Source organism: Schistocerca cancellata, chromosome 4 (genome assembly GCF_023864275.1).
Source record: "Schistocerca cancellata isolate TAMUIC-IGC-003103 chromosome 4, iqSchCanc2.1, whole genome shotgun sequence".
NCBI classification, from domain to species: Eukaryota; Metazoa; Arthropoda; class Insecta; order Orthoptera; family Acrididae; genus Schistocerca; species Schistocerca cancellata.
In genome coordinates, this window is record NC_064629.1 from 847,725,812 (window position 1) to 847,738,556 (window position 12,745).

The 12,745-nt window shown below is 37.0% G+C and overlaps 1 protein-coding gene across 1 annotated transcript; it reads right to left on the reverse strand.

Moving 5' to 3' along the window:
- Nucleotides 1-577: 577 nt before the first annotated feature.
- LOC126184469 (uncharacterized) lies at nucleotides 578-11,125 on the reverse strand. The gene is made up of 3 exons (XM_049926860.1): nucleotides 10,991-11,125; nucleotides 9,629-10,414; nucleotides 578-741 (listed from the first exon to the last, which is right to left on the reverse strand). The coding sequence occupies exons 1-3, from the start codon at nucleotides 11,016-11,018 to the stop codon at nucleotides 578-580; spliced, it is 978 nt and encodes a 325-aa protein (XP_049782817.1). The 5' UTR covers nucleotides 11,019-11,125.
- Nucleotides 11,126-12,745: the final 1,620 nt, after the last annotated feature.

Sequence of the window (12,745 nt, forward strand, 5' to 3'; positions counted from 1 at the left end):
TCTCTTCGGCTGTTCATACTATGTTACAACAGATCAAGGCCGACAGTTCAGATCTATATTTTTTTTCCAAATTATGCGAACTCTGCATTGTTGCAGGATTTTGGACTACTGCCTACCACCCCCAAAGTAACGGCCTTGTGGAGCAGAGGCATCGGACCTTAAAAGCCTCTCTCATGTGCCACAACTCCTCGCTGTCTGATGCATTACTCTGGGTTCTCCTGGGTATCTGCACATCCTTCAGGGAGGACCTCAGACCCCCATGGCCAAAATGTTGTATGGTGAACCGTTGGTCCTTCCAGCCCAGTTTGTTCAGAACTCTCCTCCACTTGAAGACACTGAACTCCCTCCCCTAATAGAGCAGGTGTATTCTCATATTTCTCAACAGTGTGTACCACCTCCCGGTTTTCACTCCACTCCGACTGTGTTTATGCACTAAATAAGTGTGATTAAGTGATGTTACGCATTGAGTCTGTCTGCACAGCTTTACAATGCCCATATTCCGGCACTCTTAAGCGTTAGCACGTGCAACGAACACATTTGACATCCTCATACACAACCGACCTCTCACTGTTTCAGTTCACTGACTGACGCCAACATGGACCATTGCTGATGATGCTGTGGACGAGAATGCTCCTGTCGAGCTGCCTACATTGCCGCATGAGGTCTCCACCTGCACTGACGTCATGCTGACCGACGGCTGTTCAGCACAGGCTGCTATTCCAGCCTGCCTGAGCCCAAGCCCTACTGGCAAAGGTTCCTCTTCCTCACACCTTACTCACTTTTCCTCTTCCCCTCCCTGCTCCTTTACATTCCAACCAGATGTGTCCTGTTTTGCCCCACATAACATCTCTCTACAGGTATGCGACAATTCCATTTTCATCCTTCACATTCATCCCCGCTCAGCCAATCACCCTCCCACCTCTTCCATTTCTATCATCAAGCACCCCCAACTCCCTCCAGGTGCAGAGGTCAATGCAATCTCTTCTTTCATTGATGCTACAGGCCTCCTAACTGCCACCATCCCACTCACTCCTTCCCTCGACCAATTCTGACAGTCCACCCTGCTCACACATGGGCTGCTTATTACACCCACCTGTGTGGCATAAGGACTACATCATTCCTTTCCTCCCTCCTTTGTCCATAAGCAGAGACTCACACAGGCCATGCCTACGGACCCAGATGTACTTCTACACTGCAGGGGGGGGGGGGGGGAGGGGGGATATGGAGGCATGCAATCAATTGAGTGACCTATCTTTGGATTGCCTTCTTTGGGTTTATGGCTGATAGCTCTTGGACCTTGAATTCGTTGCGAAGATTTGAATTGTACTGATTGTATGTTGATGTATAGCGGTATGAAGCTGATTATTAAAGCACTTATCTCTATACATGGAATCTTGGCGTATTCAGTTAAGGGGATGTTGTGTGTCCTATGCCGCCAATGTTAAATTATCGAATTTTGTGGCCCATTATCTTTGAAACTTTTTAAGAAAATGGCTCTGAGCACTATGGGACTTAACATCTATGGTCATCAGTCCCCTAGAACTTAGAACTACTTAAACCTAACTAACCTAAGGACAGCACACAACACCCAGCCATCACGAGGCAGAGAAAATCCCTGACCCCGCCGGGAATCGAACCCGGGAACCCGGGCGTGGGAAGCGAGAACGCTACCGCACGACCACAAGATGCAGGCGAAACTTTTTAAGACACCAACTTAAAATTTTCCATAATTATTGAATGCACATTTCTAGATACACTGAACTAGAATTATGACTATAATTGTATTGTAGGGCATGTTATCTTTTTTTTTTTTTCAAACACTCAATTTTTTGACAGAATTTGGCAAATAAATGAACATAAAAACAAAACAACTCAGGATATTTTAATTATTCTAGTTCCATATGTGTTGAATCTCACACTTCGCATGCTGTGAAAATTTCATGTCTCTACCACCAGTACTTTTTTAGAAAATGGGTCATTTATTGCAAAACATGTAGTTCAGAGATATTAAGGTTTAAAACTTTTTTATTACAAAGTCTTATACAAACTTACTTTTCTGCGTCTTTTATGCACTAGAATTGCCCTGGCCCATAGTCTGTGTTTTCTTCAGTGTCCCAACAGCCCAGTGCTTGCCTCCTCCTTTTCTTTCTTGCTTCTTTTGTTATTTGCTGAGCAACTAACTCTACTTCATGTACACGGAGCTCATCGAGTTCCCGCAGTCCTTTAGCTGTGCTCTGTCCAAATCTTACCACTAACTTCTCTAGAACCTTACGTCTTTCAATAGTTCCCACCATTAAAAGTTATTAAAGCCTCAGACACTGCTGGCTTTAGAGTCACAGAACCAACAAATACATTTTTAGGCACGTGGCACCACACAACATTATTGAAGGACTCATTCACATTCTGCGTCTTCCCTTGTAAACAATTCTTTAGTAGCTCAGGATTTGCCAAATCTCTGTAAATAGGTTTAAATGCCTCCATTACTGCCAGAGGAAGTGAATGTAAATTCATGCAGGGTGCCAGAAAATTCAGCTTGCCTATATTTTCACCAAGTGTTTGGTGCAGGTGGACAGAAAGCATGACATGGCTTTTCATCGGTTGATATTCGATGAAAGAAAGTGCTCCACGCAGCTCTTTTCATCTTCTCTAAATTTTCACAGTTATCTCTAATGGCCTTCCTATAATATTCCTGTAATTCATCAGTTACTTTGTCTGTTAGTCTTCCAGCACATTTTGTTGTCTTGCCACTACCTTCAATGAAAACTAGTATCAGAAACAAAGGACTGATTTGTTTATTCGTAATGGCAACTTCTGAGACGCAGCAGTAGGTACAAAACTAACCAATTCACAGCCTTCCAGACTGTGTAGTTCCCAAGATATGACTGCGCAACTGTGGTAGTATAGGCATTGACGCAAAATTTGGCAGTCACAAAAATGGCTCTGAGCACTATGGGACTTAACTGCTGTGGTCATCAGTCCCCTAGAACTTAGAACTACTTAAACCTAACCTAACCTAAGGACGTCACTCACATCCATGCCCGAGGCAGGATTCGAACCTGCGACCGTAGCGGTCACGCAGTTCCAGACTGTAGCGCCTAGAAACGCACGGCCACTCCGGCCGGCTGGCAGTCACATGTCAACATTCAAAATATTATTTGAAGGTCTGACAACTATCTGATTTTAATGTATTACATACTAAAATTTCCAGGAAAGTCAAAAGTACACTATGGAGTAGAAAACAGAAAATGTCAAATGTCAATTAATTTCACGTACAATGTCCCCCTAAGCCATCATACCTACTTCCACAGACTTAAGACTTTTGTATAGGCATAGTGAAGTTCAGCCTTTCTCCTAGTGTTGTAGCTATGCACATTGCTATTGATTTGATTTGGAATGAGTTACTAATAACAAATTTCATAAGTGAATGTATATATAATTTTGTGAAGCTGCAGTGAATAGACCTAGTTCTTTAAATAAATGTTTGAAAATATCTTTGGTGAGCACCAACTATTATTCTGATTACATACACTTGTGAAATGAATACTTCTTCCTTAATGATGAATTACCCTCAAAATGTGATGCCACACAAAAGCAGTGAATGAAAATAAGTATGGTAAGATAATTTATTGATACATTCAAATTTACAATACCTTTAATAGTATAAGTGCCCTCCCGGTTAGCTGTGCAGTCTAATGCACTGCATACCGAAAGGGAAGACGTGCCGGTCCCCAGCACGAATCCGCCCAGAAGATTAGCATCGAGGTCTAGTGTGCCTGCCAGTCTCTGGATCGTTTTTAAGGCAGTTTTCCATCTGCCTTGGTGAATATGGGCTGGTTCCCTTTATTCTGCCTCAGTTACACTATGTTGGCGATTGCTTAAACACTTTCTCCATGTATGCGTACATCATAATTACTCTACGACGCAAACATTGGGGTTACACTCGTCTGGCGTGAGCATTCCCAGGGGTCCACTGGAGGCCGAACTGCGCAATAACCCTGGGTTTGGTGTGGGATGGCGGTGGGGTGAGTGGACTGCTGTAGCGTGTTGTGGGGTTGTGAACCACTGAGGGCTACGGCAGGGATGAAGCCTCTCTGTCGTTTCTAGGTCTCCAATTCCGTACAATACAATACAATAGTAAAAGTGGTGGAACTTTTATGTTTCAGTAGATCAACAATATGTTTCTTTGAATTCAATTTCTCATCAATGCACACATCCAAAAGTAACCAACCACAATTCAATAAACTATCTTGATGAAACTTGGAGGATGTGTAGATGGAGCAAAACAGTGCAGTACAATTTTTTTGTTTGGACTTAGTATCATTTTTAAGGGGTAAAACACATCCCAACAGGTAATTTGGCATTTTAGTTTTAGATGCAATATCTTCAAAGCATCTTTTCCATACAGAAGTTTATATGTCATTAATGTTCTTGAAATCTGTATATTCTGTCTTTGTAATAATTTGAAATTTTGCAAGATATCTCATTTTGAGAAATGAAAATTTAGTTAAACCATAAATGAAAGAGACTTTCAAATAATATACATCCATGTGTAATAGAGCTGGTTTCTAAAATACGATTTTTGGAAAATAAGCCATACATAACATCCTGTTTGAGAATTTTCAACATACTTCATTAAATAACTAAATATTCGTTACCAATCTAATCATTTATTTTACTTATATTTGTATTACATTTTTTAGTTTACTCTTTCATGTACATATATTTTGTTAATTGAAAGTAATAAGTAACTCATTATAATGATAGAAAATTATTATAATAATGATAATCTGTAAGGAAACGCTTAAAACATGAAGTTCTTTTACATTATGCACAGAAAATGAATCAAATTTCTTCTCATAATGTACATTTCGGATATTCAATTTGCCATCGATAATCCTCTGTATTTGCTGATTTGTATCAGGCATATTTCAGTACATCAGTAACCCTTGGTGAAAAGAAGTGATAATGTAACACTGACTGTGGCTTCACTGTATTGTTTCTTAAGTGGAGACTGACATGACAATCATTCAACAGAACTAGATACGAAAATCTTCTCACAAAATTCTTGCAACAGCATTAGCCACATACAACCCATGGCTGTGCCTGTGCCATCAAGCCCTTTGGGATCACCAGATGAAAAAGTTCCTTGTTCTCAGGCATGGGGCTGTAAATAGTTCTTTCAGACTGACCACCACAAGAATGTAACAATAATACAGATATTTCTCCCTCACTAAGAAAGAAAACATCTTACAAATATCTTGTGATCTGGTCACACGTTTGTTCATCAGATTTTGATGCTATCACAAGAGTATTTGAGGTTTCAAAAAGAGATTCTTTAATTCTCAGTCCAAACTCACCATTAGTTTTTTTTAAACCATGAAAAGGCGGGTGGTCAGTGTGAAAAACAAACCTTTTGAGCATTGTGTGCAAGGCCAAGAAAAATCTGGTGATACCTAAGTGGTCAGTAACACAGGTACAGCCATGTAACGTATCCAGGTTTTGATGCTGGAAGAACTTTGTGTGGAGATTTTCAGATCTAGTGTTGTTGAATGATTATGATGTCAATCTTTACCGGTACTTGAAAAACAATACAATCAAGCTGCAGTCATTAGCACACAATAAAATTCTCTTTTCCAAAGGTTGCCAATGTACAAAAACACGCCTAATACAAATCACATGTTTAGAGGATCATCCATGCAAATTGGAAATCCTGCTGAATTTGGTTTCATATTGTCTGCTACATCCTGTATATTACATCAATAAATTTCGTTCATTTTACTTGTATGTTATTTAGAACGTTAGTTTTAAGCTTATCCTTACAGGTTATCATTATTTCAATTATTTTCCATCATAATAATGAGTTATTTATTACTTTCAATTAACAGAATATATGTGTATGAAACAGTACACTAAAAAACAACAGAACTATGAATGTAAAATGACAATTTAAAACATAAAAGAAATGTAAGTAAAATAAATAATGAGAATAATAATGAATGTTTAGATATTTTAGTTCAGTGTGCTGTAAATACTCTGACAGCACCTTGCGTACAGCTTATTTTGCAAAAATGGTGACTCAGGAATCAGTTTTATTATAGAGCAATGTATGTGGGTTGAAAGCTTCTTTAATGTATGTCGTAACAAAATTTTCATTTTCAAAATTAATTGATTGTGGGGGTATTTTGCTAAATTTCAAATTATTACAAAGATTGATTACATAGTTTTCAAGAATATTAATTACACATCAGGTTTCATATGAAACACATTAAAAGTGAATTTGGGTCACTATTTTCCCCCCTCTGCACAGCCACCAAGTTTCATCAAGATTGTTTATTGACATTTGAGAATGTTCTCTTGTGAGTCACAATGTTACACAGAAATGAGTTAGATATTCAACCATAAAACTCTATTAGCATCTACCCAGAGCAGTAAAGAATTTAATGGTTGATGAAATTAACTTCAAACAGAAACTGCAGTCATATTTACCTAAACAATAATTGCCAAGTTTAAGGGCTGCTGCCAAGGGAAGAAAGGTGCAGGAAACACAAGCCCCCCTTTTTTTGTAGGTAAGACTCACAAAGGATGGCACAATTCTGTACTAGCCCATGGTCATCCAAATGCCACAGATTATTTCACTCCCAGAAAAGAGTCAACTTGTACAGCACACCTAGATCACTATATGTGTGTATAAAAATAAAACAATAAAAAATAAAATAAGCTCCCTTAAGAAACTGTCAGCATGTAGCCATATTTTCCACTGAGAAAATGTACTATAATTGTAAAACTATCTCAATGAATATCGTATAAAAATATCTTATAACATCCAAATCACAAACTGCATCTCCATTAGTTAGAACTTATAGCAGCCATGTATGATAATATTTTCAGTGTAAGAGTCACTACTTCGAATGCAAATGACAGACATACATTTAAAATGATGAAACAGAAGACATTCAAATCATTTTCTTTCATATTAAGTTTAATGGAAGCTTCTACTCTTTCAGTATAACACTATTGTGTTCTTAAAAAAGTTAAGTCCCAAAACAATAAAATTCGATTCAGTTCAATTTATTATCACCCATTTTATCATATACATTATATAGGAATTGTTATGTGGAAAAAATGGAAGTAAAAGTATGGCATCATTGTCCAGGAGGCCCCTATTCGGGGAATTTCAGCTACCAAGTGCAAGTCTTATTTCATTTTATGCCACATTGGGTGACTTGCATGACGGTGATGAGGATGAAATGATAATGAGGACAACACAACACCCAGTCCCTCAGTGGACAAAATCTCCAACCTGGCCGGGAATCGAACCCAGGCCCAGTTGCTTTGGAGGCGAGCACATTATCACTCAGCTAAGCAGCTGGACTGTCATGTGGAAAGAGAGAGAGAGAGAGAGAGAGAGAGAGAGAGAGAGAGAATGGTTTATATTTTTAAAAATTAAGGGAAAATAACATTTTCTTAGTTACACTTCATATTTTGTCTTCTTTTTGCATGCATGTTGAAAAAAACGAAGGTTTATACAAAAAAATCGAAGATGAGCACTATCTGTTTAGATAGCAAAGAAATTCATCAACATTACAGCAACTTTGACCTAATAGTAGCCTCTTTAATTCTTTTTTAAACATATGTAAGTTTTCATGCTTTTTATTTCTTTTGGTAAGGCATTGAACATTACTTTGGGTAGATACATCACACTATTTTGGTACATGGCTTTTGAATGTATGTTTCTATGGAAATCATGCCTGTTTCTGGTTTGATAGTTGTGTACTTCAATGTTCAGAAAAGAGAATTCTTGATCTGACTTGAGAAAACATACTGGTTCATAGCTGAATAAAGCAGGGAGATCAAAATTTTCAGCTCCTTAAAGAGTACTCTGCCTGGATCTCTGCAGGCAACACTCTTCAGAATACAAATAGCTCTCTTTTGCAGCTTAAAACAACTTTTTGTGAAACCTTTATTCCTCCAAAATATAATGCCATATCTTAGATTACTATGTATGTAAAAGTAATAGGCAGATAGTACTGTTTCAAAATTGCAGGTTCCTTTAAGTTTTCTTAATACATAACAGTATTTACTAAGTTTTTATTCTATGGTTCAACATGTTTTTCCCATCTGAAGTTATTTTCCAGCCATACACATAAAAATTTTATGAAAGAAGTTTGTCCTATTAGACCTTTCCCAATCTCTACTCTTATGTTATTTTTTACTTTGTTTCTTGTGTTCATCCAAGAGTTTTTTTTTCATTTGTAATGAAGTAATTATCCCTGAACCATTCAGCTGCCTCATTCGTTGTTAAAGTTATTTGTTCTTGTGGGTCAGCTTCACTAAGTCCCTTGATAAAAAGGTTTGTATCGTCTGCAAAAAGTGCTGACTCTGCTCTTGTTAGATAGTTAGGAAAAACATTAATAAAAACTAAGAAGAATAGAGGGCCTAGAGCAGAGCCCTGGGTTTACAACAAAGTGACTTTCTGATATGTTGAGTACTATTTTGTACCATAGTGTATGGTTTCAACAATTTGATATCTGTTGTACAAATACAAGTGAAACCAACTGTATGCTTTTTTGTATGGTGCCGGTATATGGACAGTCGTTTTTATAAAGTGGCTTTATTATTGATTTTTTAAGTGCAGATGAGAATTTACCACTTTTAATGATTATAAATAATATCAACTAATTCAGCTTTTATTTTGTTTGTACTAAGTTTTATGACCTTATCATTAACACCATCACATACATAGGACATTTTATTTTTCTGCTTATTAATTGCATTTCTTATGTCTGACTGGGTAAGTGGGTACAGAAACATTGTATTTCTTGTGTGTAATTACCGTACTAACTTTTGAGTTCCCCAGGTTCTTTATAAGATTTTGAGCAGCATTAATGTAGCAGTCACTGATGAAATTGGCAACATATAGATGGTCTCCAACAGCTTTTCCTTCCTTTTTTATGATAAGATTGTTTTTTGTCACTTTGGATTTACCTGTGTTATGGTTTATGACCTTCCAAACTGATTTGGTTTTATTGCTGCCTTTTCTGATAGTTAAATCACTGTTCAGCTTTTTTGCTGCTGGAATAACTTTTCTGTAGTATCTATGATATGGCTTTATCTATGTATGTGACCTATACAGTGAATCTAGCTGACAGTTCATTAAATTTCCACTATGGATCAAATACATATACACAGAGGAACACCAACAAATTGATTAAAGACTAATCTAACATAAATCATAAATTGTTTTTACTGGTTCATGACAGCAATATTTAAAATAAGAAAGGACTAAAATGTCATTTCAATTTTGATTATATTTAGCTTATTGCACACATAAAAGTGTTAACTATACAAATACATTTGCAAAATACAGTCAGTGCATCAGCTTTAAAGAACCTTATCCAGTTTTTCAAATACTAACTGAAAACAAATACATTTCACCTTAATAGTTTTACAGTATTTTTCTTTTCTTCAACATGTAAATGGACATACTACCACGACATCCTACCAAAGAAAGTGATGAAGGTACAACAAATAATCCCATAGTTCCTTGTGCCAGAAGTAGGACCTGGTTCCCAACACAGCACAAATTAATGGAAGTCATCGCGAAAGGCTTGCACAACTTTCAACCCACCACTTATTCTCAACTTTCCATCTGGACACAAACATGGTCTTAGTTGGGTCACCTCAATTGGTGCCCTCACAGGCTCTCCAAATGTTCCATTTGACACACTTGCACTATTAGTTGACTTTTTAGGTGCAGCACATAAATTAGCACATCCTGGGTGAGAATTTGTTTCATTATTATATTTCACCAAATCCACTCGTCTTCCATAACCCCGAACCAGTGCATCATACATCAGGCTATGGCGTTTTACTTGAACATTATAAAAATAACCTCCGCTTGCATCTTCTGGCCATCCGAAAACCTGTACTTGAACCTCATAAAAATGCCCTCCGTGGGCATCCTGCCGCAATTTACAATCCAGTACTTCAGCCTTGAATATATGCCTTCCATGTCCAATCCATCGCTGTCTGTAACCCTGAACTTGAGGGTTGGAAAAATACATTCCACAGGCATCTTGGCTCCAGCTTTGGTCTTTGACTTCGGAACTTACAAGATGCCCTCCATGTACACCTTGCGGCCACCTATAGTCCTGTACTTGTGGACTGAACAAATTTCCTCCTCGTGAATATACCATCCGGTTGTCACCTTCATCTTCAGGACTGACTAAATGCCATCTTTGTGGAATCTGTTGCCAGCTGTAGCCCTTTATTTGAGGGCTGAAAACATATCCTCTAGGAGCATCTTGCCTCCAATATCTCACATCTCCAGGTTGATATGGTAACTGCCAAGCATCCATTACTACTGGCCTATGTGCCATTACAGGATACTCCAGATTTTGTGAGTTTGATCCACCTGAAACACATGTAATCTTTCAAAATAAAGTAATATTTAATCTTACTACTTTTGCTTTTAGCTTAAAAATTTTCAATAAGAAATCTTTCAGGCAAAATGTGTCACAAAAAGTACCTTAACAGCATCTGAAAATGAGTGAATCAGTACAACAGAAAATCATAAAATATGATTGTAAAGAACAAATGTTCCATAAACATTCAAAACTGATAATAGTTCTAATTTATGAACATGTACGGTAAATGTGAAGGCTTTCTCAATATCATTAAACCATACACGATTTAGGAAGCCAGTTATTCTGTATTTTATGAATACTGTTCGATTGTCCTATATATAATTTGCTTCTTTTCTTATCAGAAGATTTGACTCGTTTTTTCTAAGTAATATGGTAAAGAAGCGTAAACTTATTATCTACGCCTGCCTCTCACGTTCCACACATAATCAGAAATTATGCGCCATTTGCTAAGTTTTACAATAATTCTTAGTTCAGTGACATAAAGTCTGACTTGTAAGTTTATTCCTGAACTGTAGAAACTTGTATGGCTGCTTTCTGTGACCCAGAAGACGTTTTTCACTCACCTGGATTTTTTATGTTGTAGCTGTACATTTGCTTCTTTGCAGTGCTAAATTTCACTTCTGGGAATAGTTGACACTTCTGTGCTTCTGAAGAAGCAAAAAACGTTTAAACTTTGCGACACTGAAGTAATCCAAAGTGACAAATGACGACTTAAAATGCACTTTGACAGCAAAGATAATGCTCATGGCTTCAACATTTGTTTCAGTAAATGATCGGAGGAAGAAAAGAAGTAATATTCGTTATAAGAAGGATGGGTGTAGCAAAACCCACGTCTCTTGCCAGTTCGGCAAGCGGTGAAACTTTCTGTGCTACCTCCTTTTATCCCCATAAAGTCATGCTACTCGAATTCATTTAATATTTCGTATTTGATTGTTGATGATGCGATGTGTATTCATTAAATCTCTGAATATGAAGTAGATGCACGTCAATATTAACGTCTGCGGCGGCGTAAACACCGCGCATCAGTGAAAAACGATGTGAGAAATCATACCACAACAAAACCAAGATTCGCCCTAAAATTTAATATTCTTTACATGCAGGCCTGATTTGATTTTGTGTTGTGGAAGTTATTATTACCATGGATATTGAATGGTTGAAGTGTGTCATTGTTTATTTTATTTTATTTATTTATTTGCATATCCCATACAGGAACTTTTGAAATTGCTGCCACTGTGTGGCTTTGGTGAACATTCTAAAACGATAATGATAAAAAAATCGAGGGTTGATAATGCGTGAACCGTGTATTACTGGTATGAATACAAATGGGGTTGAAATGTGTGTTGTTGTTAATGCTAGAAATTGCCAGGTTTATAGATAAGTAATATCAATTTATTAGTTATTGCAATTACAGCCATGAAGGGGGAAAAGAGAAATAAAGGCACATATAAAGAAAACAAAGAGAAAAAGTCAAAGCATAATTATTAGTCATTACTTCAACAGCCTCTCCTGCCCCAATTTAAGAATGTAATGAACTATCTATAAATTTCACTAATCACATCTTCAGACAAGGTCTACTGAACTGTAAACTTGTTGTTGCTTTTGTTAAAAAATCTGCCATTTGTTTCTCAGAGCTAATGTGTTGAACATTCAGACATCTTTTACTATACTGCTGAATATATGTAATTGTGTTTAATACCCACATGCTTCAGTCATCTATGTTCCCACTTCCGTAACAGACAGATCCATGACCTGAAGTTTTCACAAATGTTTAAAATTCTTAAAGAATATTCTTCAGTCACAGGACGTCTGTTGTAGCTGTTCTTGAAGCAATATGTTCTGCTTCTGTTGAAGATAGTGAAATATATGTCAGTCTCCCTTTAACCCAAGAAACAGTATTTCCAAAAACCTGGAATATGTATCCTATCGAAATGAGTATTTGAACTTCTCTTTTTGTAACATAGATCAACATGAAGTGTTCCTTCAATATACTGAAGAATTCGTTTTAGACATTTACAATAGAATTCTGTTGGTTTATTTTGATGTGTACTAAGATAGTTAACTCATGCAGTTGTCATTAAATACATCAAACAACCTGTTAATTCTCTGTACAGTTTATTTTCAAACATCTCACCAGAAGCATCTTCATTGCATTTGACCTCCATTGCTGTTTTACAGGATTTCCAGTATTCCATGTTGAATCTTTTCGATTAGTTTTCAAGATGAACCCATTAACCAATAAACATTTTGCCATTGATCATCTGTATATTTGTTCCAAGGCGTAATTTTGGTTCTCTGTGTTCTTGCTCTCGAAATTTTGA